Genomic DNA, 24,056 nt, shown 5'->3' with positions numbered 1-24,056 from the left:
TTTACTTTATAAGTTACTTTTTTTTTACTTTAGAAGAAAGTAAATGGTGTTTAAAAAAAGATTTGAAACACCATTGCAATAGACCTTTCATTTGATACCTTATATGACTTTCTGAGGCTAGGTCAACTTTCAAAGCAACCTGATTAGGCCTTTGACCTGTGATATGTGATCTCAAAGAATTACGAAAGAAATATTTTTTATTGACTGCAACATTCTTCTACACCTTTCAAATTTGTAGCATAGAAATTGAAATTTTAAAAAAAAAAAAAAACATTAATTATTGCAAACCAAAATTTTTATTAATTGAAAGTGGTATGCTGTACAACTTTTTTCCCCTTTAAGACATTTCATACAATATACGTAGAAAACTGAGTAAAAAGCCTAAAATTCTTTAACCAATATATAAATCAATGATCATTCATACCAAAAGTAATATTTATCCCATACTTTTGGCTCCTAAAATGTATCGAAAATAGCATTTTTATTTTTAGCAAGTGTATTATATTTTTCTTATTAAAAAATGGTTTACCTTTTGATATGCAAAAAATATTTAAAATAGTTACAAGATATGAATAACATTTATTTAATAGAAAATAATTTTTAAAATTATGATTATTAACTCTGTTACAATATGTTATGAACAGAATTAGTAATTTTTTAAACATATAAGCATTATAAAATTTTATGAAATAGTTAGGAATGATGTAGTGCTATTTTTTTGTTAATTATTTTTATCTCATCAGACGGTATGAAAAAGTCTTAACCTGTTGTTGTTAGTACTTCAACCTTCTAAATGATCCATGATTTATTTACTTTCAATATCAAAGGCTTCCGTGGGTACGAGTATGACAGTAAGGGTCCATGAGGCTGTAGAAAACGTATCTTAACTTCTTCGTAGTTTATATTTACATCTAAAATACATCGTATCCACCATTGACTGTACTGCAAAATAACAACATACCCTCTAATATCTTCTAAGAGCAGTTCTAAAGGATGTAACACCACTGACTGGATCTTACTTTCAGATGAATTTTAATACATTTTCGTTTTAATTGATGTGTGGCTTTCGTGTCTGTTTTCATATATTTTTTTGTGTACCGGAGATTGTGTGGCTTTTCAAAAAAGTGTCTCTATTTCTCACAATCATAATATGATTTTATAATACACAAAATTTGTTTATTGAACACAATATTAAAAAGTGTAAATAATTTACTCTAATTTTTATTTCATCAAAGTTTTTTTAAAAATTTTTTATAGGATTGTTTTGTGTTGAATGAATATCTAATTTAAATTGGTCTAAATGTTGCTAGCATATATATATATATATAGATTTTTTTTCTGAAAAAGTTATGTATGAATGCTGAAACATGAAGGAAGAAATTTTTTTACAGTACAACTATCGTTTTATGTTAAAAGGGCATTTATTTTTTATGCTTTGTTTAGAAACATAAAGAGACCAAAGAACATCTTAAGGGATTGTGGATCTCATTTCAAATCAGCTTAAGTAAATTGAATTAAATTGTTTTTTATTATTTGAATTAGCAGTATTTGTTTATGCTTACATGGTTACTGCTACTTTATAGCCTAAAATAATAATTTCTTGTTTTGTAATCAAATGGAGAAGTGTATTATTTCTTCTTAGTCTAAATCAACTACAGTTTAAATGGTCATAAAAAGTATATTAAATTCTTCATTTATTTACCATTTGTATCAATGTTAATGTACTCAAAGTTTGGTATGAAATAAAACCTAATATAAAAAAGAAGCTGCTTTTGTACATAGTCTTAAAAAAAAGCTACAAGTAAAGTAAAGTTTCAATTTTTCATAACATGTTACACATATAAAATTTTTTTTTTTCATTTTTTTATCATGGCTAAAATAAATTTTCATAAATTTAATACAGAAAATGAGATTTGTTAAATATTTAGTTAATTTTTTACTCATGAAAAAAAAATATATATATATATATAATTTTTATTTTATTTGCATGTATAGAATTGGCATTTTATGTATAATCTGCACTAAGGCTCTTTCTCATACTGTTTAGCAGTTTTGGAATTTTGACATTTTTTTCAAAAAAATTATTGAATATAGCTTTTTTTATTTTATTTATTTTTGTCATTTCTTAGATGACCCTTTGACTATCCTTGGGCTGCAACCCGCAAACAGTAAGCCTATACTTATCCCCATGATTCATGCATAGAATAAAAAGGCATACCCCATTAATTTAACAGTACTTTTTATTATTTATTTTTAATTGTTTATTTGTAAAATCGCTGTTTGAACTCTAATGCTCCATTGAAAAAGATTTTCCTTAGAGCATGAGTGGTGAGTTTTCATTGCTTATTACTAAGGAAAATAGTGAGGTTAACTGGTAATCAATAAATAATGTTTCAATTTTGATTTGCTACGTTTTATATATGAATTAATTGTATTTGAAGAGAAGTGTGCTTAGGATAAAGCTCAAACTGGACTGACTCTTTCTAGATGAAATTTCAGTTATAGTTTAATGACAGCATTACCAGAATCGACTACACTGTTCCAAACATCAATGATATTAAAGAAAGCTCATCAATATTTGCAACATGCCTGATAAACCTAGTATGAAACACAAGGATAAAAGCAGCAGAATTTTATTTATTTACTTTTTTTTTCTTTCCAGAGTGCCTTCGACATTCTAAATGCTCCTCAATATCGTTTGAACACTAAGTTGTTCTTTTTTTCGTAAAATCTATGCAACTTTTTACAATAGCTCATTCTAAAGAGCGGTCGAAAATATGAGCACAAATGCTATGACAATTCGCATTTCCGTCGTATCTATGAAGTTAAATTCAATAATTTAAAAATATTTTCACATTACAGTAAAATTTATTTGTCCAAAACTAACGTTGAAGTTCCTTTAAGAATTAAATATTATTTGTATTTTATTCATTAATGATTATAAAAAGAAGTGTATTTTAAAAGGTATGAAACATTTTATATCATTCTTAACATCATAATTTTTCAACATAATTTTGAAGAGACGTAGTAATTACAAGAAGTTAAAAAATGATATTTTTAAATTTTAGGTATTAGAAAAGCTATTTATCTTATTAAAATTTAAATTTGATTGTGAAAATTACCTAATTAATAATCACGTAAAAAACTGTATATCATACAGGGTGTTCTGTAATTACATCTAACACGTTGTAAAAGCTGCAAATTGATATTTCATAGAGGAGAAAAAATGACAACTTCATCGTATCAGTTAAATTAATTGGTAAATAGGCGGTATGAAAAATAGAAAACCAGTTTGAATGGCCGATGACACACGAACGTGTTAAGTTTTAATCGGCTTCTAAGTTTTGTTTTCTCTAGTAATCACAAGTTTTTAGTCAATCCCACCTTCATCAGTCGTGATTCATTAAATTTTGATTTTTTTTTCCTTGCCTAAATATTAATTTATGACCCTTAATGTGTGTACTCGTTTTTTTACTTAAATTTCATCAAGGATTTTAAAAATATACATTAAGGTTGAACTTTATGAAATGCCCTGTTTAAGTTGAAACCTTTTATTGTTTTTAAATGAAATTATTACGACAACCAGTTTCGACAACAATGACTGGAGTAGGATGATTTGAATGCAGTCATCCAACTCCATCCAAACTCAAATATGTTATGCAGTTTAAGTAATGATATTTAAGAGCTTTAAATCTGACTCTCAAAAAAAAAAAAAAAAAAAAAATCGGGATATTACTGAAAAATATTGTGATTGGAGCGCGTGGTTTTTATTTTATTTCATAATCGTCGTTCAACAGCCGACCCAATTTTGGGTTTACTGTTACCAATGTTCAACAACGTCGCCTTGTAATTTTGTACCCAATCCAGAAGACAAGGGAACTCTTGGATCAAGTGTTGGGAAATTTTTTTTATTGAAACTAACCCGCGTTTGCGTTACACGAAGAAAAAAACCACGAAATCCTATAATCCGTCTACCGTGGAGGATATTTTGCATCAGCACTGTAGTAGGTGCAAGCCGGGTGCGGAATTCGTATCGACCAGCCATTATTGGGATTCGAATCTGGTTCACCTCATTCGGAGGCGAATACTCTTTCCCTTGGTTCCATCTTCACTGAGTATTAACTCTACAGGATGTTCCAATTTTATTGATTGGTTCCAATTTTATTGTTTTGTCTAAATTTAGACATCTTCAAAATGTAAATAGCAATTCGATTGTAATTTATGGAAATAAACGGGTTTTTTCTCTTAATCCGCAATGATTAATGAGAAGCAACCATGAGGGTTGATCAGCAACGTAAACAAGGGGCGGAACTTGCCAGTTTTTAATTATAAAATTACAAAACTACGGAGTTGAACATTAGTGGTCGTAAACCCAAAAAATGGATCAGCTGTTCTACGACGGATATAAAATAAAATAAAATCTATCTATTATAGGCCTGGATAGTAGGGCACTGAACCCATGCCCAACAGTTCGTGGGTTCATCCACAGCCGGCCGAAGACTGCCCGTGTAGTAAATGGTGACTGATGCAAGTTAAATCTATCGAGTTGCAAAGTCCTCCATGTTCCTATAACAAATCAATACCTCTGAGGGTACTGAAACAAAAATTTCCTTGTCTTCTGAATTTGTTCAAAATTACAAGGTTACAGAGTTGAACATTAGGAGTCGTAAACCTAAAATTGGGTCGGCTGTTCAACGACGGTTATAAAACAAAATCTATATTTTAAATAAGGCGAGTGAAAAAGTCTTTCTCGCAGTTCAAATAAGGGGAAAAATCAAAACTGTTACTCGAGTAACCAAAAGTAGATTACAAGACAGATTGTGAATATTAAAGTGCAAGAGCGTTTAGTTTAGAATAGTAAATTAAGAAAAAGACTTCGACAAAGGAATAACATAAAAAGATTAGTTGAAGCGCTTTATGTTACACACACATATATATATATAGGGAGGGGGAGAGACTCCCCCCACTCTATAGGTACTGCCGCGGTCATAATTTTACTTCTTATAATCTTAGCTTAACTAAATTACGCCGAAGGAAAAAAATGTAGCTTTAACTTAAACTAAACTCAGTAGCGCGACAGCCCCTAGGGGGCCAAGGCCTACTGGGCCCATCTCAGTTTTCTTGACATTGGGCTCTGGGGTACAGGAGCAGATGTTCCAGTTAGGTGGTCAGCCGAACGCGGAACCCCAAGTGTTTAGTTCCCAAGCATGCTTGGTACTCATTTGTCTACCCACTTAAGGGATGAAAGGCTGAGTCAACCTTGCCCGGCCTGAGGATCGAACCCAGGACCGGTGGCACGGGAGCGCAAAGCACTACCACTCAGCCACCGGGCGTCTAGCTTTAACTTAAGATAATTTAAAATCTGTTCTCCTATTTATATCCAATTATGTTAGAGGCTATGTGTCCTTTTCGCTCACACTCACTTGTTTTTTCCTATATTTTAAAAACATGAATGTAATTATAAATGGATGCAGAATTTAACAGAGTATTTATAGTTTGTCTAAGCTAAGTACTCCCCCCGCCACATGGTCTGAGGCCGTCTGCTGCTATGGATACAAGAATAGCGTATTCCAGGGAAGGTAGCTAGCCGACCGGCCTGTGGAGGGGTTTGGGAACTGCCTTTGCACCAGAAAGGTTCTGGGATGGAATCCCGGGCAAGGCATGGATGTTCTTTTCTTCTCTGTACTATCTGTCCTTACTGTGGGAGCAACGTTGGCCCACCTAATATGGTGCCCTTGTAAGAGAGGCCAACAAATCTGCCCTGTTAATGTCCGAATTGACGAACAATGTTAACACAGGAGGGCATTGGGGGGGGAGGGAAGGTAGCTTCTCTTCACTCTAGGGCTAACACAATAGACTGGAAAAAAAGTCCTCTTACTCTCGCTGAATCTTAGCCAAAATCTGTCCTAAACAATGACCCCACATCCCTTGAAATAGTTAGACCTCGTTATCATAGTCACCGCCAAGGGTCTTGACAAATGGCTAGGCGAGTTTTTACTTTAGACAAACTATACATTAACTAGTTCATTAAACATTTTTTTAGAAAAAATTGCACGTTGAGACATAAAGGTTTGCCACCCCTGGACTAAACCGTCCGACAGAGAGCAATGAAATTTGGCATACTAATAGTTCGTCGCACGAAGGTTACTGTTCACATTAAAACATTATATTACAAACCGTTCGAGCGAAAAACGGATTGGAACTTTCTTGCGTCATGTCCACTTAATTACATGTCGGATAATCGAATAACAAGCTTACACGAATGGAACCAAATCATTTTGTATGCAACTAATGTTAAACTTCCCCGTTTAAACTGACATTCTTTGTTTTTTGTCCCCGCCTAATTGCATGAAGAAGAGGTACTGAAATGAAAAAAATTTGTTTATTTTGGAGAAATGCTTCACTAACTAAAATGAAATTTTCGTTTTTCAGTTAAGATAAGGATACAATAGGTGGTCACTTCAAAAGTGTCCTGTTCATTAGTTGGTCTAAACAGGTGTTAGGGGTAAAATTGAAAAAAAAAAATCTAATCTTGCTGCTAGTTATACATTGAAGTGAGCGACGAGTGTTTTACCCCTCTTTGAATTATAGTTTGTTTACGGTAAGAACTCCCCCCGCCACTAAATCTGAGGCCGTCTGCTGCTAAGGAAACAAGAATAGCGAATTTCAGGGAGGGTAGCTTCTCTTTACTTTAGGGCAGTGTTTCCCAAACTTATGACTTTTGTGTACCTTTTCTAAATTTTTCGTAATGCTGTGTACCACTAATAAAAAAATGAGTGTATTTTTTACTATAAAAAAAATTGCACAAAAGTTAAAAATCACAACTGGCTGTTGACACCACTAATTATTAACTGCAAACTCCGCAAAAAATAGCAAATAGAAAAATACGTAATCGTAAATTTTCATGCCTAACTTTGTTTTTAAATAAGTTTGTTTGAAATTTTCGTTTATTGCAAGATATTTCGCATAAGGACGCGTACCCTCGCTAAACTGTTCCCGTACCCCTGGGGGTACGCGTACCACACTTTGGGAAACACTGCTTTAGGGCAATATGAAGAAAAATGATTCCCTTTCTCTCCCCCACCCGAGACAAAAAATATATCCTAAATAGTGACCCACACCCCTATTTGAAATAGTTATACCTTGTTACCATAGTCACCCCCACAGGTCCAGACGAATAGGGGAGTTCTTACTTTAGACAAATTGTACTTACTTACACATCATTTAGAATTTTAAAAGGTACAGAGTGATTTGTTTTGTAGTCAAGATTTGTGGTCCCCTCCTGGTGCGCTATTAGCTTTCATAAGAAAAAATTTCAAAAACGTAACAAATCAGTATACAGTGTGTCTTTCTCTTAAGTAAGAATAATTATTGCTTAATCCAGAGAATAACTCTGAGAATGATTGCAAGTTCAGCGAGAAAAGGATGGATTTGAATTAATCGAGGGGGGGGGGGGGGCAATGAATCTGGGAAACGATATATTAAAAAAAATTCCAAACTAAAATAGCTCATTAATTTGGAAATTCTCAAGACGAGGTTAGAAAAAAAAATTTAAAATAAATAATCTGACTATGCGTTTGAGAGGAATACGCAATTATTTATGAAAGTCTTATTAGAAACTGAAAGGGAAAATCTAATTTTGATAAATTGACGAATTAAACGGGTATAAAAATAGTCTTCAATTATAGATTTTTTCGGAAGGGATCAAATAATATTTTAGTACCTATATATTATACTATTCACTAATATTGATTTATTTTTATATAACTTTAAATGACATTTATATTTTATGATACTAACACAGATACTATTAATCAAAATTGTTTATTGATCATAAAACTAAGTTTATTTAATCAAAACACTATAATTTACGTTAAATACCATTAAAAATAAAATTTCGCAGAAATTTAGGATAGAATATTGCACTATCCTTTTAATCGAATAACCCGCTCAATTGCATAGATTTGGCTGGAACTGATGATATTCCTTTAAGCGGGGTTGACTGGTTAAGCCTTAGCCGTTGTTTCCTCAAAAATCTTAAAGATAACATCATTGATACTTTATAGCTCTATTTAATAACAATAAAAAAGAGTTATTGCTTGTACTTTATTTAGTTCTTTTTTCTCGCTACGTCATAATTTCAATCAACAACAGTTCCGCAATTGACTGATTGTTGACACGTTCTCAGCAGATCACCGAAGTCGAGCATAACTGGCCGCTGTCAGCGTGCGGGTGAAAAACTACTTGGATCAATCTGTGAAGGGACCGAGGGTGTGAGGTATTGGTTCTCGTTAAAATGTTATACGTAAGTACTTGACTTCACGCGCATGTCGTCGGTCTATCGAAGCGAAGGGAGCCTCACCTCGGCAGAGTTCAAAATTGTGATGGCATGTCTTCAGATGATTGTCAGGAATGTTTACCAGACCGTTACCAATAGCCCATTGAGCAGCTTTAGTGCGACGTAAACAACAACAATGAAAAAAAAATTTACGTGGTAGCACTGTGTCACCAAATTATCTCTAAAGTTATCTGAAATCACGTATTTAATTTGTCACGTCTGTCAAAATGTGTTTCGGTATAGGTAAATAATTTAAAAACAGCGGTAATTAAAATTAAAAAAAAATTCTTTTGCAATGAAAGGCAAAATTAATGGGAAAGTGGTACTAATTTGCTTAGGAAAAACGTAGAAAATTACTTCAGTTTTATTAACCGCTGTCCCTCTTTTCTTTTAATTCCTAGTAAGAATATATATATTTTTTTGGTATTCTCTCTTTAAAAATAAAAAGTCAAACAGCTGATAAAAAATATTTGTTAGATTACGGAATTATATATTTTACTGAAATATAAAATTCAAAACAATTAGTTTGGAAAAATCTTTTTTTGATTCATATTCAAAAATGTATTAATGATTTTGTAAATTAAAGAAGTTTCAATTATAAATAACTGTTTCGCTAAGATTTAAATACCTGCATATTAGTTAAATTGTTTGGAAGTGAACCGCGTTTGAAATATTTGACTTTTTATGCAGGAAAAGACATGGTGTTCCACGTTATATTTCATCTCACCAAATATTATTAAACTTCTAAATTTATTTCTCACCTATCCTGACATGAATAAATACAAAGAAATAATGAAAAAAAATATATTTAATGAAAATTCTGAGTCAAAGTGTTAATGCTGACGCTCAGTTCATTTAAGTAATGTAATAGATGCATATTGAAATACTAAAAAGTAAGCCATTATGTTACAAAAAGCAACATTTATGGAGTTCAGGTACTTATTCGTATAGATTAATCGTAAACAAGCGCCATACTATTATTGTCGCCAATGATGCTTAATTAATGTGGGTAATTCCTATTATATAAATTAAAAAAATTACTTATTTACAAAAATTCCATGTCAATGGTTAATTTCGATATGATGCCTAGTAATGTTGAATACAGTTAATCTCAATTTTAATGGGCTGAACAACAAAAAACAGGTTTTGTTATGCTTTTGCTTATTAATTTTGTCAGTATATACCGTTCAGTTTTGTCCACGATTTCATTGGGTTGTTCAGTACCGAGTTATTGTTTTTTTGATTTTATTAATCCTGTTCGAAGAGTGGATATTCAGCTAGTTGAAAATAAAAAAAAGTTGAATTACAGTTCGTTAAAAATAAGTTAACTAACGCTTTTCGTTTCCCGAAACTGTTTTTTTCTCAGGTCAAGAGCTAGCCCTTGTACAATACTTATCAATATTTTAGTCAAATAACTTCTAAACGTACTATTGGACGTATTTTCAAAATTTTAATTAAATATAGTAGCATTAAATTCTAACTTGAGATTCATTTAAACTGAAATAGTTGCAGTGTTATAGTAGTAGCACCTTGGATACATATGTACTATAAAATAGTATCTTTCTCTTGATATACTTCTTCAAGAAAGAATAAATAAATGAGATAAATTTTCTTTTGAATATATTTATTTTTAGTGGTAAGAGTACAGCATATGTAAAAAGTATAAAAAAGGAAGAAAAAAAAATTATTCAAGTTGGATCTGAGAATTTGAAGCACGTATATTTGTTTTTGTTCTTACACAATAGACAGAGTATGGTAGCTAGCTTGAATCTATGAAGGTGCTTGCAGATGCAATCATATAAGGTCTATGACCACTATCAGTGGCATCATCCTGAGAAAAAGAGCAGCTAAGTCTTTCTTTATAACTATTGCATAGCTGACAACCTTAGGAATCAAAAATGAGGAACACTATATGCGACAAAATTATACGCACTAATTACGAGAGTAAGATAAAAATTTAATTATTAAATCATAACATTAATAGACATATATTTAAATATGTAAATTAGTAAAACAAAACTATAAACACTATCTTTTGTGGGAAACTTAAAATATTAATGTTTTATAATTAGGAATACCGGTATAATATATTAAAAAAAAACATTACCTATTAATATATAATTATTTAGCTCCAAATTATAAAACACTGGTAAATAATAATCTACATCATAAACAAATATTTCTGATGCAAGTGTTTAAATACTACAAAAAAAAAAATCCAAAAATAATAATTTAGTGAAATAATCAGCAACAGACAGCTATTAGAATAATATTTTCCAATAAAAAGCTACTAAAAATTACTTTAGCACAATAATCACAGGATGCATGCTTGTGGCGATCAGAAAAAAGGATTGGTTTAAAATCAAAAATTTTATGAAAATTCAGAATTTTTATAAAAATATCAGATTGGATTTAAAAATTAGGAACAAATTCGAAAAATTCTGAACAGTTGGCAGCTATGCTATTGTCTGCTTAGTCAGCTGTTAAATAAAAGCATTTTTCTAGATAAAAAAATAGAAATCATGTTACTTTAAAATTCTACAGTGGATCAGAATCCAATCAAAGACTTCAGTTATATTAATAACTGACAACCGTGCCGGAAAATAAAGAGCTTAATTATTTTAATGAATTTAAAAAATATACATTTATATTTAATACATATAGTAAAATCAATGACTGAAATGTTATCTTGTTACGGTACAGAGATATTCTTCAAACTAAATGAGACTCTGCATAAACCATTGTAGAAAATCAAGTCCTGGTAAATATATCTCACAGAAAAGCTTTAAGCAGACAATGCTGTGAGACCATTCCCCGGGACAAACATGAATCATCAGCAGAATCCAGGCAAAAGCTAGAAGAGAACAAGTTGCTTCAAATTAATATTGTAATCAAGATACCTTGTTAAGATTTCAACCAATGGTTAAGTATATAGATAAAAGCACAACTCTTCAAATTGTGAATCTAATAAAGGATTGCATACATTAGTTTGAATCAATTTGAATTACAGAGTGAAAGAACATTTAGCACAGAAGTATAAGTTTTAAGTTATAAGCACAGATTAACAGAATTTTTTTTTTTATTATTAAATCTGGCATATCCATCTTTTTCCACGCATATGGCATACTTGCGACACTTTCAGAGTGGTCTCACAACTCTTTTGGGTGGAAGCATCACTCAAACTCATACTCGGGGATTTGACACATCTGTCACTTTAAAATCAAGACATAAAAAAGGAGTGTAAATTATTACAACATTAGCTTTGTTGCTCGATTTTTTCTTTTTGCAGATCCCCAATTTAGTCAGGTTACTTACATCTCAAAGAGAGGGAAAGTGTCTGATTAATATTATTTAATATTTCTATTGCAGCATCAATCAGGGTTTACATATAAAGACTAATGGCTTTAAGAACAAGACAATCACAGGACATTACATCACAGCATTTAATAGTTAGTCACAGCACAGATTTTATTATATTTTCTTTACACAACATAAATGACCCCACAGCCAATTGTTCAGTTGGTGTGTGCACTGTTGAGTCACCGTTTACCCTAGAGACAGCCACGTAGGCTTCTTAAAGGCACGAGTCCATGATGGATCATGGAATGTGCATGTTGTGTTATCCTCATGCTGACTTTTAATGATGAGCCAGTACATGTTGATGTGTTTGTCCATTGTTCAGGTTTGATTGCACTGTTCCCAGTTTTTTAGTATCTAATCATCTAAATTCTGTCGACATCACCAGTTCCTTAATGAATATTTTCTAAACCTTTTACAAGAATAAAAAATAAAATCATAAATTAATTTTCTAAACTTATTAGTATCTAGATCAAACATTAATTTAGTTTTTATTTAGAATGCAATAAATGCCACTGATAAAAACAAAAGTAATAAATATTTTTGAAATAATCAAAGTAAAAGAATATATATTATTAATAAAAGAGGAATATACTAACTGGTAGGGCACTGTCTTTTCCTTAACCACGGTGTGATTAAAGACAAATACTGATAAACATTAAAAGATCATTTAATTCATTCTGACTTTAATTATTTTATTAATACTGTAATAATTTATAAACAGTGCTGTACTAACAGTAAACAATCCGTACTATAACAATACAGTTGGGGGAAAAAAACTCACAACGATTAAGGTATAATGCCACTGTTAAAAATATACAATTCTTCGAATAATCAAAACATTATAGTAATAAAAGAGAAAGTGAAACTGAGAGAAAGAGAGACTGAGACACTCATATTAGCTTCTGTTGAGTCTAGATCTCATTTAAGCTAACAAAGAATAGAATTAGATCAATCTCCGTGCAATCTAAAATTTTTTATAATCTCTTTTAGTGTTGAACATATACCCATTGCTATTATTTAGAAATAGCAATTGGCATTATTCATTAGCGTTATTAGCATTATTCATTTAGTATATTTTACCAAATATAAAATAAACGTTAAGTCACATTCTTTCAACCAGGGTCCTGCTTTTGTGAATTTGTGCAAATAGGGTCTGTTATTGCAAAAAAAAAAACTTTTTCAAGGAGTTTTTAAATTGTAAAGATTTACAAGATTATGCCCAGCACTGTAAAATTATAATTAAAAAAATTAAAATTTAAAAAATAAACAGCAATTGCTGCTACTAAATTAGAGATGCAACATACAAATATTTGGTATTTTGCCTATACTGCTGAACGCAGAATATTCATTTCGGACGAATAAAGGAAGAAGTGTCTGCCGAAGACAAAATTTATTTAGATTACATCTGTCGTTCTCCCCCCCCCCCCGGGAAGGGTTTATTCGATTAACAAAACAACAATGAAGATAAACGAATTTGTGAAGGGTCTGAGTAAAGGATAAATTATTTTGTGAAATGTCCGTTTTTATGAAAAGATATTTTGTGAATAGTTCGTTAACGGACCCAAATCTCTTCTAAACAGATATCTGACTGTGACTACTCTTTCTTATTTGTAAGGGATGAGTTCTGGTTATCTGGCTAAATGTCAAGACAAGATTACAATATTTTTATATTATTAGTATATAAAGTTGTGTATAAATACACTTCTTTTTTTAGCAACTTTGCTATGCATTCTTCAAAGATGTTTGCCAGTTGAATATGGCCCTGGCAGTTTAAATGTATGTGATCTTAACCAATACATTCATCCACAGATAAAGCTGATTCACAGAACATTAGCCCAAGTAAAATTCACAAAGTTTTAACTACTTCATTGAATCGCTTTATAGTGACGTTTTCAAGATTAACAAAATGTTGATGCATACGCTGATCTTTCAGCAAGAGAAATTTCTAAACTCTTCGTTCGAGAAAAACAACTCAGAAATATTTCTGTATTGTGATCTGCCGTGCCAACTACAATCACCAAGGTGCTAAACAGATTTTAAACTTGCAAATTTAATAACAAAAAAAAAAAAAAAACACATGTAGATAGTTGTCCGGGGGTGGTTACGAGTTATACCTTCTGAGTTCCCTTCTCTTTTTATTAGTTCCTGGCAGCTGGCTACCCAGAATTATTCTTCCACAGATAACCAAACAAAATCTCCCCAATAACCCCACAAATTTTATTAACCACACAAGCCAGTTTTTTAAAGTTGGGCATTGTACCCATTTGCACATCATTAGTTCCTTTATTTTTAAGAAAAGCAAAATAAATTATTATTTTATAGCACAACCATAAGTAATATTAATAAAAAAATAAATAAGTATCTGAATTAGAATAGTTACACAAGATACTAACAATGCCAACAAATGGTTTAGTTACATAATCATTAAATATGTAAATAAATTACATTTCAACTTACCAACATGAATTAAGACAAAAACAGAATCGTCCCTTCACAACTGCACACTTATTTTGTCCACACCGATTCCAGGGTGTGCAATCATCGATATCCCATTTTCATTCAGCATTTAAGTAATTAGCCAAATACTTCTCCAGGGAATCACCTAGTATAAAAGTATTTTATGAAGAGAAAGAAGAAATATGAAAAGTTTGCTTTACATTGTCCACGTAAACTTTCAAAAATCTTAGGGTAATGAAAAAAATACAATTATAGATATAGTTTGAGAAGTTAAATAATTGAAAAAATTCAATTTCATATTAATATCCAATAATGATAACTTAAATTTAAGATAACGTGCTAATCTGAATTATCTTCTAATTTATTATAGTATTTGTACTATGTATTTTAAATAAAACAAATTATTGAGTACAAATTGTTTTGCACATAAATGTGATAATAAAATTTTTTTTTGAAAGTATGCATGCTCATAATTTATTCAATAGTTAAGACAACATAAAAGAATAATAATGAATGCAGTAACTGTGAATGAAAATGATAAATATTATCTAAATTTGTTCCATTTCTCTCAGAATTTTTTTTTTAGATTAGTTTACAATAAAATTGAAACAAATTATTTTAGACATGATCAAAACCCTCTTCACTATTTTTAAGAAAATTCAATATTAATCTTTCTATATAAAATAAATTTTAATTAGCAATATATTTCATAGAAAAAAAAGATACCTCTGTATTATGTCAGTAAAATAAACATAAATCAAGTAATTAAACTAAATGAAATTTCATTACTAAACTGCTTCACACAATTTCGGCAGATCAAACAAAGGATTTCTAAGGAAGCAGAGAAAAACTTTGATAAATGAATTTTTATAACGATTTTCTTAAAATACATACATTTTACAAACTATTTACTTTAAAATCTAACGCGTGGTATTCACAGATATTTAATAAAATTCATTAATCCTTTTAAAAATTTCATGTAACTTTTTTATATACTGCTATGAAACGTACACTAATATTATAAATCTTTAATTAATAAGAATTACCTGTAATTAAAACTTTCATGATGATAAAATATGAAATCCCGCGCAGCCAAATACAGAAAATGGCTTCCTCTAACAATAGCTTTTGTTTAAACAACGCCAATTGCTTTGGCGAAAAAGTTTGGTCACACAATCAATATAGGGTTATAAGAAGATTGATGGATAAAAGCTAGCGTCAAGCTCACTCCGCCCAGTTACCAATTCCTAAATTGACCAAATATCGGAATTCGGAGTAACTGATTGGCGAAATAAATTTAACCACGAAAAACTAGCCAATCAAGGTTTAGTTCCTGTCTCTAAATTCGCATATACGATTTTTTTGCTTGTAGTAAAAATAGCCCTTTCAATAACACTTAAATTTGAATGGCGAATCTTGTTCGTTCGGTAAGATTAACGTTCATTCAGTATCCAGTAATAAAATAAGCAGCCGGAAGTGTTTTTCCAATAGAAATACACGACTGAAAATATCTCGATAAAGTACTTGTGCTTGTTTCTGCAGTAAGAAAGTAAAAGTAAGTAATAGTTTAAAATCAAATTTAAGTAACTTTGCTTTTTTCAACTCCCATTTATAACTGAAATGTATGAGCTAGCAGTTATTTCCTAATAACTCTTACTGAATCCTATAGGTAACCTTGAGTGTCCTTAAAAACTTAATTATTGTATCATTTTATATTAATCTATAAAACAATTTACAGTAGCTTTGCAAAATTGATGTTACGCACATTATTTTGCATTTTTTTTAATATAAAAGTAATATAGTGTGAAATGTAGAAACTATCTTAGTAAGTGAGACTGTCATAAAAATCTGTCGCAAATTTTTAAGCCAGAGTTTCACTACGTCAATTCATTAAGAAATTTTTTTTTCTTCATAATATTGTCTTTCTTTTATAAACGATTCTTGTACCTATGTGCTACTAGGGTCCTCGATAATTAAGCCAAGTGTCCTCTAAACATTCTTAAAAACACTTCAGTTATTCCTTTGGGTGAATTATTTATGAATCTAACATCCATGTTGTGATAAAAAAGACCACAATAAAAGCTCATCTTTTTTGTATTATTCTTTCATTCAAAGTCAATAATATTCACTTAATTGACTGGATTTTGCTATGAACTATAGTTATTCATGTCAGGATGAAGTTCAGGGTGTACTTCAGACTCTAAAAAGTATAACCTTATTTACAGCTGCAGTATTCGTACACGAAAAATGCAGTACTTACTTAATATGATCCGACATTTGAGAGAAAGAAAAAGAATTCTGTCATGGCTTTCATTGAAAAAATTTTATAAAGAAATCAAGCCAATCGATGAAGAAAATAAATTTCTAGAAGAGGTAATTTGGACAGATGAACCTTGACCAGAGTTTAAAAATAGGTTCATGACCTTGCTGCTACAATACCATAGAAATTTAAAAAGACTTTCTACTGGAAATATTGTGCAGCTGCCCATGGCAAGGGTATGGTGGATGGAATTAATGGTAAGGCAAAATGCTTGGTATGAAACGCTGTTAGGTCAAAAAAAATCTACAGCTCCAATTGTGCAGTCTGCAGATGATTTTGTAAATGTTGTAAAAAAGCTATGTCATCTACTACAGTGATGTTATTTTTAGATAAAAATTTTAACAGAGATTATAATATGTGGACCAACGCAAGACTTATACCAGGAATTTCTAAAATGTATGGAATACATATTCACCTTCTTCTGGTTTAAAATTGCTGTAGCGCCACTAGAAGGGGTTCTTAATACCAGGGCAATTAACACCACAAAAAATATTGGAGGATATTGGGTTGTTGTGAAATATGATAATAGTTCATAGTTACGCAAGTGCTTGGAAATGATATCAAAATTTTTGCCATGGTAAAGCCTGGAAAATATTGGAAAAGGTCTTAACGGGAAGATAAAGTGTTTTACAACATGAGGAAGTTGTTAAAGCTATTCAGCCACCTACAGTTATAAATGCTCGTTGAGTTTTTGATTTTCCGATTTTTAGAGAAATCTAAGCTATGCACAGAACATGAAAACAAGTGCTAATATTAAAAGAGAAAGAAAGTAAAATTGAAGCAGTTTCTTTTTTGCCCTAAAAATTTATGAGAAAATTAATTATATTAATTTTTTAATTTTTATTAATTAATTAATTTTTATTTCATTTTTAAATATGAGCATTATATAGATGTGTTTTAAAAAAAGAAGAAAATTGAAATGCTGTAATATTTTTTCTGCTAAGGAAATAAATGTAAATATGATGATTATAACAAGAAAACTTAAAAAATACCAATTGATTCCATATTGAGAATTTAAATATAACTATTATTGTATCTCATTTTTTAAGATTTAACCTATGTACTTTATTATTGAATAAATAAAAAATATATTTACAAGTAAGATAAAAATTGATGTTTAGAGTGTTTACAGTGGAGAGTAGCCTGATAATTGACGGCACAAGCTATAACTAAAAGGACAATGGAAGTCTAAAGCTAAATGTCATGAGAAATAAAATTTTGTGGGCAATGTTTGCGTGAAGCTAACCAACTTCAGCTCTGTGTTGCAGGATTGGCTACAAACATAAAAAGCTCTCTAGGGTCGCTAAACAATATGTGTATTGTGTTAATTATATTTATTAATCCTGTGGCAAAAATTTTTCAGGCTTTCTGCGACAAATTTCCTCAACACTAATATTTTGCTTTACGATACTTTTAATTATAACAATTACTAATTTAAAGTAACAGAACCATTGCGCTTACAGAAAAAAGTATAGAATAAAAATTTATAACAAAAATATTAATTGTAAAAGTAAGTTTTTTTTAATTCTAATATTATAGGCGATATTTTCACATTATGTTCCTGGAAAAATACATTGATTATTTTCTATTTCGAATTTTATAAATCATCACACAAATTAAAATTCGTGCAAAAATTTTAAAATCGGTACAGTGACTCCCAAAATAAAGATCAGTGACAAAATCACTCTAATAGGACTCTTTAAAAAAGAGATACTAAAATAAGTATATGAAAAACATGGTGTTCCAAAATGAAAGAAACATCACTTCTACTTTCGTGATTTCTGAATTTTTGTTTAATTTTATATTATAATTTGAAATTCTAGCTAAAGACAGTTATTATCGATTTTTTTAAAATCTCAAATGAGAATTGAAAAATCATGATTATTTCTTTCCTCTCTGATGGGCAAGAAAGGCATATTTGAAAAAAAAAGTTCTGCAGAAGAAGAAAAAACATTTTTTTGAAAAATTACGCAGAGAGGAAAAACAAAATTTTTCCAATCCCAAATGAAAAAAATTTCTGCAAAAACTGTGTAACGTTCTGCGGCAATGTTGTTGTGTCACCGCAATTCTGCCACGGGGTTTTTTAAAATGTTTTGAATGTTCTTTTATGTTCTAAAATTCATTACTTTTAACTGTACGAAAATTTCAGTTACCAGCTATGCCAATTTGCATAAACAGTTAACATCTGCATACTATTTCAATTTCTGCTACCTGTTAAGCTAGTGCAATTTTGACTTGCTCTTTATAAAAAAAATTTTCTTTTAGTTCAACATAATGGAAAGAAAGCAAATGAAATGGCCTGTTACATTTGCTGCCCAGATTCAACAATTTCCATACAAATGGTTCTGGAATAACTTCTGGCTTCCAAGATTCGTTGTTGGGGCTATGGCTGTCACATTCCCTTTTTTCTTGTTCATCCACAAGTCAGGTAGTTTCATCAAGAAAATAATCTTCAAATATTAAAACTATACTAGAAACTTTTCTGAAACACTTTATTTGTTTTAAATATTTAGTTTTTTTTTTTCTAATCTTCAGTATTACCAGGTTGTGTTTCGAGGAATTTAAATGTATACAGCTCTTTTTAAACTTATATTTCTTTCAGTCGAATATGCCTTATTTTTTTACCTTTCATCCTTTGGCTAAATAAGTTTTTCTTGTTTATTTATTAATTATCTTGTAAGGATATTTCCTTTATAACCATATTACCTTTGCTTTTACTATATTTCCTTTAATATTTTTATTTAACCTAGATTCCTTAATGATTCTTTTAGTGACATAGTATAAGTTGACTACATCATATAATGAAAAAAAAATTTTGATATTATTTTAATCTTACACATCTTCATTATTGAATAAGTTTTTTATTTTCTTTTATTTTACTATCAAATAGGGATGTAGCTAATAGTGATTTGGCTGAATACTGAATATTTGCCAATTTTTGGGGAGGTGGGCTGAAAAAATTGGCCAAACCAGCAATTTTATTTCATTAAATTGCGTATTTAGTTACATTTCCCACTAATAGGTGGAAAAACCTTATTCTAGTCTGAATTTTTTTTTTTCTTCTTTTTTTATTCAAGTTCATAACATTTAACAATCGTTGAAAGTTAATTATAATTCTTTGATTTTTTAAGTAAATGTTTTATTTTATTTTCAGTTAATACACCAGAAAATAAAGCTATATGGGCCGAAAAACATAAGAAAGAACGTCAATGTAAGTACTTGTATCTATTGCTATTACTAAATCTGTTTAAAGTTGCATGTATCAAATGAACAAGTTCTAGGTTATGTTCTGCTATAGGCTATGACCTGACTTTTTTTTTTTTTTTTTACTTTTGTTTAAATATTTTTTAATAATTGTTGTGATAGCATTTTTAAAAAATCTTGAGATATTTTATAATATGAATGTAATAAAATTAATTTAATAAATATTTTAAGATAATTTATTAAACTTTTAACATTTCCTGTTAAAATAGAAATAATGCAAAGAGAAACTACGGACAATGATAAAATTTCGATTTTTAATACTGTGACCCATAGTGTGTTATTGTACAATTCCTAGTCCAACAAAAAGCAGACAAAGCTGTTTAGAGTCCACCCTTTTGGTTAATATATATAGTTGCTGCTATTTTCTTATCAATTATGTAAAAAAATGTGCTGTAATGTTTCTTATTAGTTAATAAAAATTTAAAAACTTTAACTCTTAACTTAGAGCAGTTTTACAAAATTCCATTATAAAATAAATTTTAAATATATTGTAATGTATGTCCACATTTGGTAAACATTTGATATAATTTTTGATGTAAAATTCAAGTAGTAGAGATGTAAAAGAAATAATAAGTTTCGAGTTTAGTAGAGGTTTTAAATATTGTCTATTATTCTTATAATTGCAATGAGTATGTAAAACTAAAGCCATGAATAATACTTTTAACTCAAAATAAACCTCTGAATGGGATTAACAGTTCATACTATAAGAATGAATGTAAGTAAAATTTTTAAGAATGACAGTTCAAAATGATAAATATCTTGTTACTTTTGGGGGGGAAATATCAAGAAAGCTAGTAAAAGTAATCAGGGGAAAGAGAAAGTGCTTTGAGAAAGAATACATTTAGTATACCATACAGATTAATTTATTATTGATGTCATAAGTATTGGCTTTTTTTTTTCTACCTTGCCAGACAACTACCGAGAATATAAATTAAGAAGTTTGTGTCATGTTTTATTCATTGAAAAAATATACAAAATGTATTGAGTTTATTGTGTTGTATACTATTAAAGGCTATAGTAGTTTTTTTTATGGAATTACAAAATTATTTAACCCTTAAAATGTTGACATTTCCTGATAAGATAGAAATAATCAAATGATAACTATGGACAGTGATAAAAATTATGGTTTTTAATACTGTGCCCCATCCTGATTTATTGTACAGTTCTTTGTCAAACAAGCAGATCGGTTTAGGGTCTGCCTTTTTCGTTAATACATATATCATTGTTGATATTTCTCATTTATTATTCTAATATCACCTGATGTTTATTTTATTCAACCCCTAAAATTATATGTAGTGTAAGAAAGGTACATAGTTTTAACAATCAAGTTACCTCACATACTGAAACAATAAAAAAAAAAACTATGAAATAATTTTTTTGAAAAATGTGAAGTTATTGGGAGAATTCAAAAATTGTAAAGAACTTTAAAATTAAGGAACTTTTTTGAAGAAAAAAAAAGATAATTGCAAGTTTTTAATCAAGAATTGCATTGGTATTAGATAACCCACACAACAGATTAGAAATCCCACAAAACTAAGAGAATATAATAGAATCATAATCATTAGATCATTAATTATGCTTCATTAGTTAACTTTCTGCTAAAATTATGTTACGACTAAGATTGAAATTATGAAACATAGAGGCACACTGACATAAAGTTAAATAGTACATGTACGCTGTATAAAATAAAGTTAAAATGATATGAAAAAGCTTAAATAGTAAGTTACATACAATTGTTTCTTTATTGTAATAGAGCACTCATTGTTGAAAGCAGAATAAAGCAAAGAAACTTAGAATTGCAATAGAATTAAAAACTAACTGCAACAAATAATCAATGAATAATAAAGTTGTATTAAAAGTTTGAGGGAAACTAGATAGGTCCCTATGGTTTGGAGATAAGAGAAAAATGTGTTTAAGAAAGGTGGAATAAAGACCTAAGATACAAACAAGATGGGGTTTAGAAATTTGAAAATAATAATATATAGAAAATACAAAATAGCTGGGGAAAATGAGTAAAAACATCTTTAATTAAATCATAAGCATTCTTTTATTCAGTGTTTAAACACAATTAAAGATATTGCATTATAGTACTGTAATGATTGTAAGTGTTATAATTTGAATGTTTCCTTGAGTTTTACTTTTGTGTGTCAGTAACAAAGTTAACCCTTTATTTGGATAGTAAACAACAGCGTTGGCATGATTTAAATCAACTGAGATTTTTTTTTTTTAAAGAAAATCATTGATTTACACCAATCAATATTTTTTTTAAATGAATCAATAAGTCGAAACTTTATAAATATATTCTTTAGTCTGTGATTCCTTTAAAGTCGGATTTTATTGATGATAAAGGTTTAATCCAAAAAAAAAAAAAAATAATGAGAGAGTAAATTATTATATAGACTGATAAATAAAGTTAAAGAAAGTGAATAAGAGTAATATTAAATTGGTAAATTGTAATTTTCCATTTGCTGTATGTAAAATAATTTTCTGGTAATAATCATGGGGGCACGACAGCCTTTTGCTTCTTTAGAAGAGTTTCCCAGTCCATTTAGTTTTGTGTTTATTTGAATACTTCAACAGCTTTTGAAACTTATTAAATATGTAGTTAGTGTTTACCAATATAAAAGAAAGACTTCTGCTGAGAGAAACCTACATTTTTTTGTATTTTTAGGATGTTTAAATTGAATGAAAATAACCATGATTTTATTTATTCAGTGATTAACTTATAATAATTAAATAATTTTTAAATTATTTTAGTTTGCAATATTACTTCCTTTAACTATAATTTTTTTTAAATGATATTAAGTACTGTTTCTACATTTTATCAGGAGATTTAGCTAATCTCCTGATAAAATGTCTGATATAAAATATATAGTAAATGATATATAATATATATATCATTTACTATATATATTACTGATATAAAATATATAGTAAATATTAAAAAAAATAATTATAATATCTGATTTAAATAATTTTAAAAAAATTATGAATTTTACCAACTCTGGTATACAGTGACCTCTTGTTGTATAGCAACAGTCAAGAAACACTAAATTAGTAGAACAAGTTAATAAAGATCATTATTTAACATAGTGTTTAAAATGTGTTTTCAAACATGTTGTAAAATTTATAATCAAATTATGATAAATCTGTTGCTTTTCAATCCTGCATCGTGATTACGCAGTGTGTTAAAAAGGAGTGTGGATCGAATCATAAAAGCTTTTAGAGTAAACTTCAACAGCTTTATAAGTATTTTGTAATTATATTCTATTTTTTCTGTGATATTTATCTGTATATTTTTTTCTTTCTTTTTTTCAGATCACTTTCATTGAATGTTTCTGTCAAACCAGTTTAGTATCTGTAATAATGTATCTGTCACCTAAGTTGATTAAAAATTATTAATGAACTAGTAAAATGTGTTAATTTTCTACTCACACACAAAAGGTTTGGGTGAAATGATGGCATATCCTATTTTACTTTATCTCAAAATAGCCTGTTTTGCCCTAATTACAATCATGCGAAACAACTTGGTCTAACTAACAAATTGCATTAAATATGTATCTATTCTTTGATGCAACTTTTTGAAAAATCTAATGAATCTTAGGTGATTATCTGTGTGTAAGTGAGACGACTCTGCAAGCAGGATTAAATGGGAAAATAAATACTATCTTAACATAAAAATAAATCATGCTCTGCCTACATCAGTGACATGCAGGTAGCAGCACTCTATATACAAGATCACCAAAAACTTCATTTTATCCACTTTTTTTCTAAATATTTTATTTAAGCAAGCAAATCTTATATTATCTTCAATTTTTGTAAAAATTGTGTCATTGAAACAATTTAAATTGATCTCTACTTAATATGCATATACTTCCTAAATATTATATAGTGAATTCTCTATCTCTTACGTACACTTTTCCTATACTTTCCTCTAATCTATAACATTTAATGTATAATGAAGTACAGTCCGCAAAAAAAAAAGATATCACCCTGAATAACTTTCGTTCTAATGATCCGATTTTCACGAACTAAGTGTCAATCTTAATGGTTCCTGGGGGTGACCTCAAATATGCTAATTAATTAGTGCTAACTATTAATTAAGTTACGAAATCAGACACAAAAACGTACTTTCTCTGAATAAACATATATTTTTTTTTTACATATTTGGAATCTAGACACTTGAATTAGGGGGGTAGACAAAATTTTAAAACAATTGGGTTGCAATAAAGGTTTATAAATTTGGCGATAGTCCAGAAAACCGCCAAAAAAAGTCGCCTGCGCAAATAAATATTTTAAGATAACCCTTGACTGAAT

The 24,056-nt window shown here is 29.5% G+C and overlaps 1 protein-coding gene and 1 long non-coding RNA gene across 3 annotated transcripts; one reads left to right on the top strand and one right to left on the bottom strand.

Moving 5' to 3' along the window:
• Positions 1-9,945: 9,945 nt before the first annotated feature.
• Positions 9,946-15,341, bottom strand: LOC147808032 (uncharacterized). Its single transcript, XR_015434642.1, has 3 exons — positions 15,202-15,341; positions 14,156-14,300; positions 9,946-12,107 (listed from the first exon to the last, which is right to left on the bottom strand). It is a non-coding gene; the product is annotated as an uncharacterized LOC147808032 (long non-coding RNA).
• A 229-nt stretch (positions 15,342-15,570) lies between these two features.
• On the top strand, positions 15,571-23,154 carry roh (reduction of Rh1). Of its 2 annotated transcripts, none has more exons than XM_016065475.3 (4): positions 15,571-15,710; positions 18,741-18,903; positions 19,630-19,686; positions 23,058-23,154. In XM_016065475.3, the coding sequence occupies exons 2-4, from the start codon at positions 18,750-18,752 to the stop codon at positions 23,069-23,071; spliced, it is 225 nt and encodes a 74-aa protein (XP_015920961.1). In that variant the 5' UTR covers positions 15,571-15,710; positions 18,741-18,749; the 3' UTR covers positions 23,072-23,154. The 2 variants fall into 2 exon arrangements, with proteins under 2 accessions (XP_015920961.1, XP_087021989.1); XM_087165863.1 differs by lacking the exon at positions 15,571-15,710 and adding an exon at positions 15,715-15,824.
• Positions 23,155-24,056: the final 902 nt, after the last annotated feature.

Source organism: Parasteatoda tepidariorum, chromosome 6, assembly GCF_982258835.1.
Source record: "Parasteatoda tepidariorum strain Cologne lab strain chromosome 6, Ptep-v5.0, whole genome shotgun sequence".
NCBI lineage: Eukaryota > Metazoa > Arthropoda > Arachnida > Araneae > Theridiidae > Parasteatoda > Parasteatoda tepidariorum.
The sequence above is the reverse complement of the archived record's forward strand: the minus strand, read 5'-3'. Positions and strand labels throughout refer to the sequence as shown.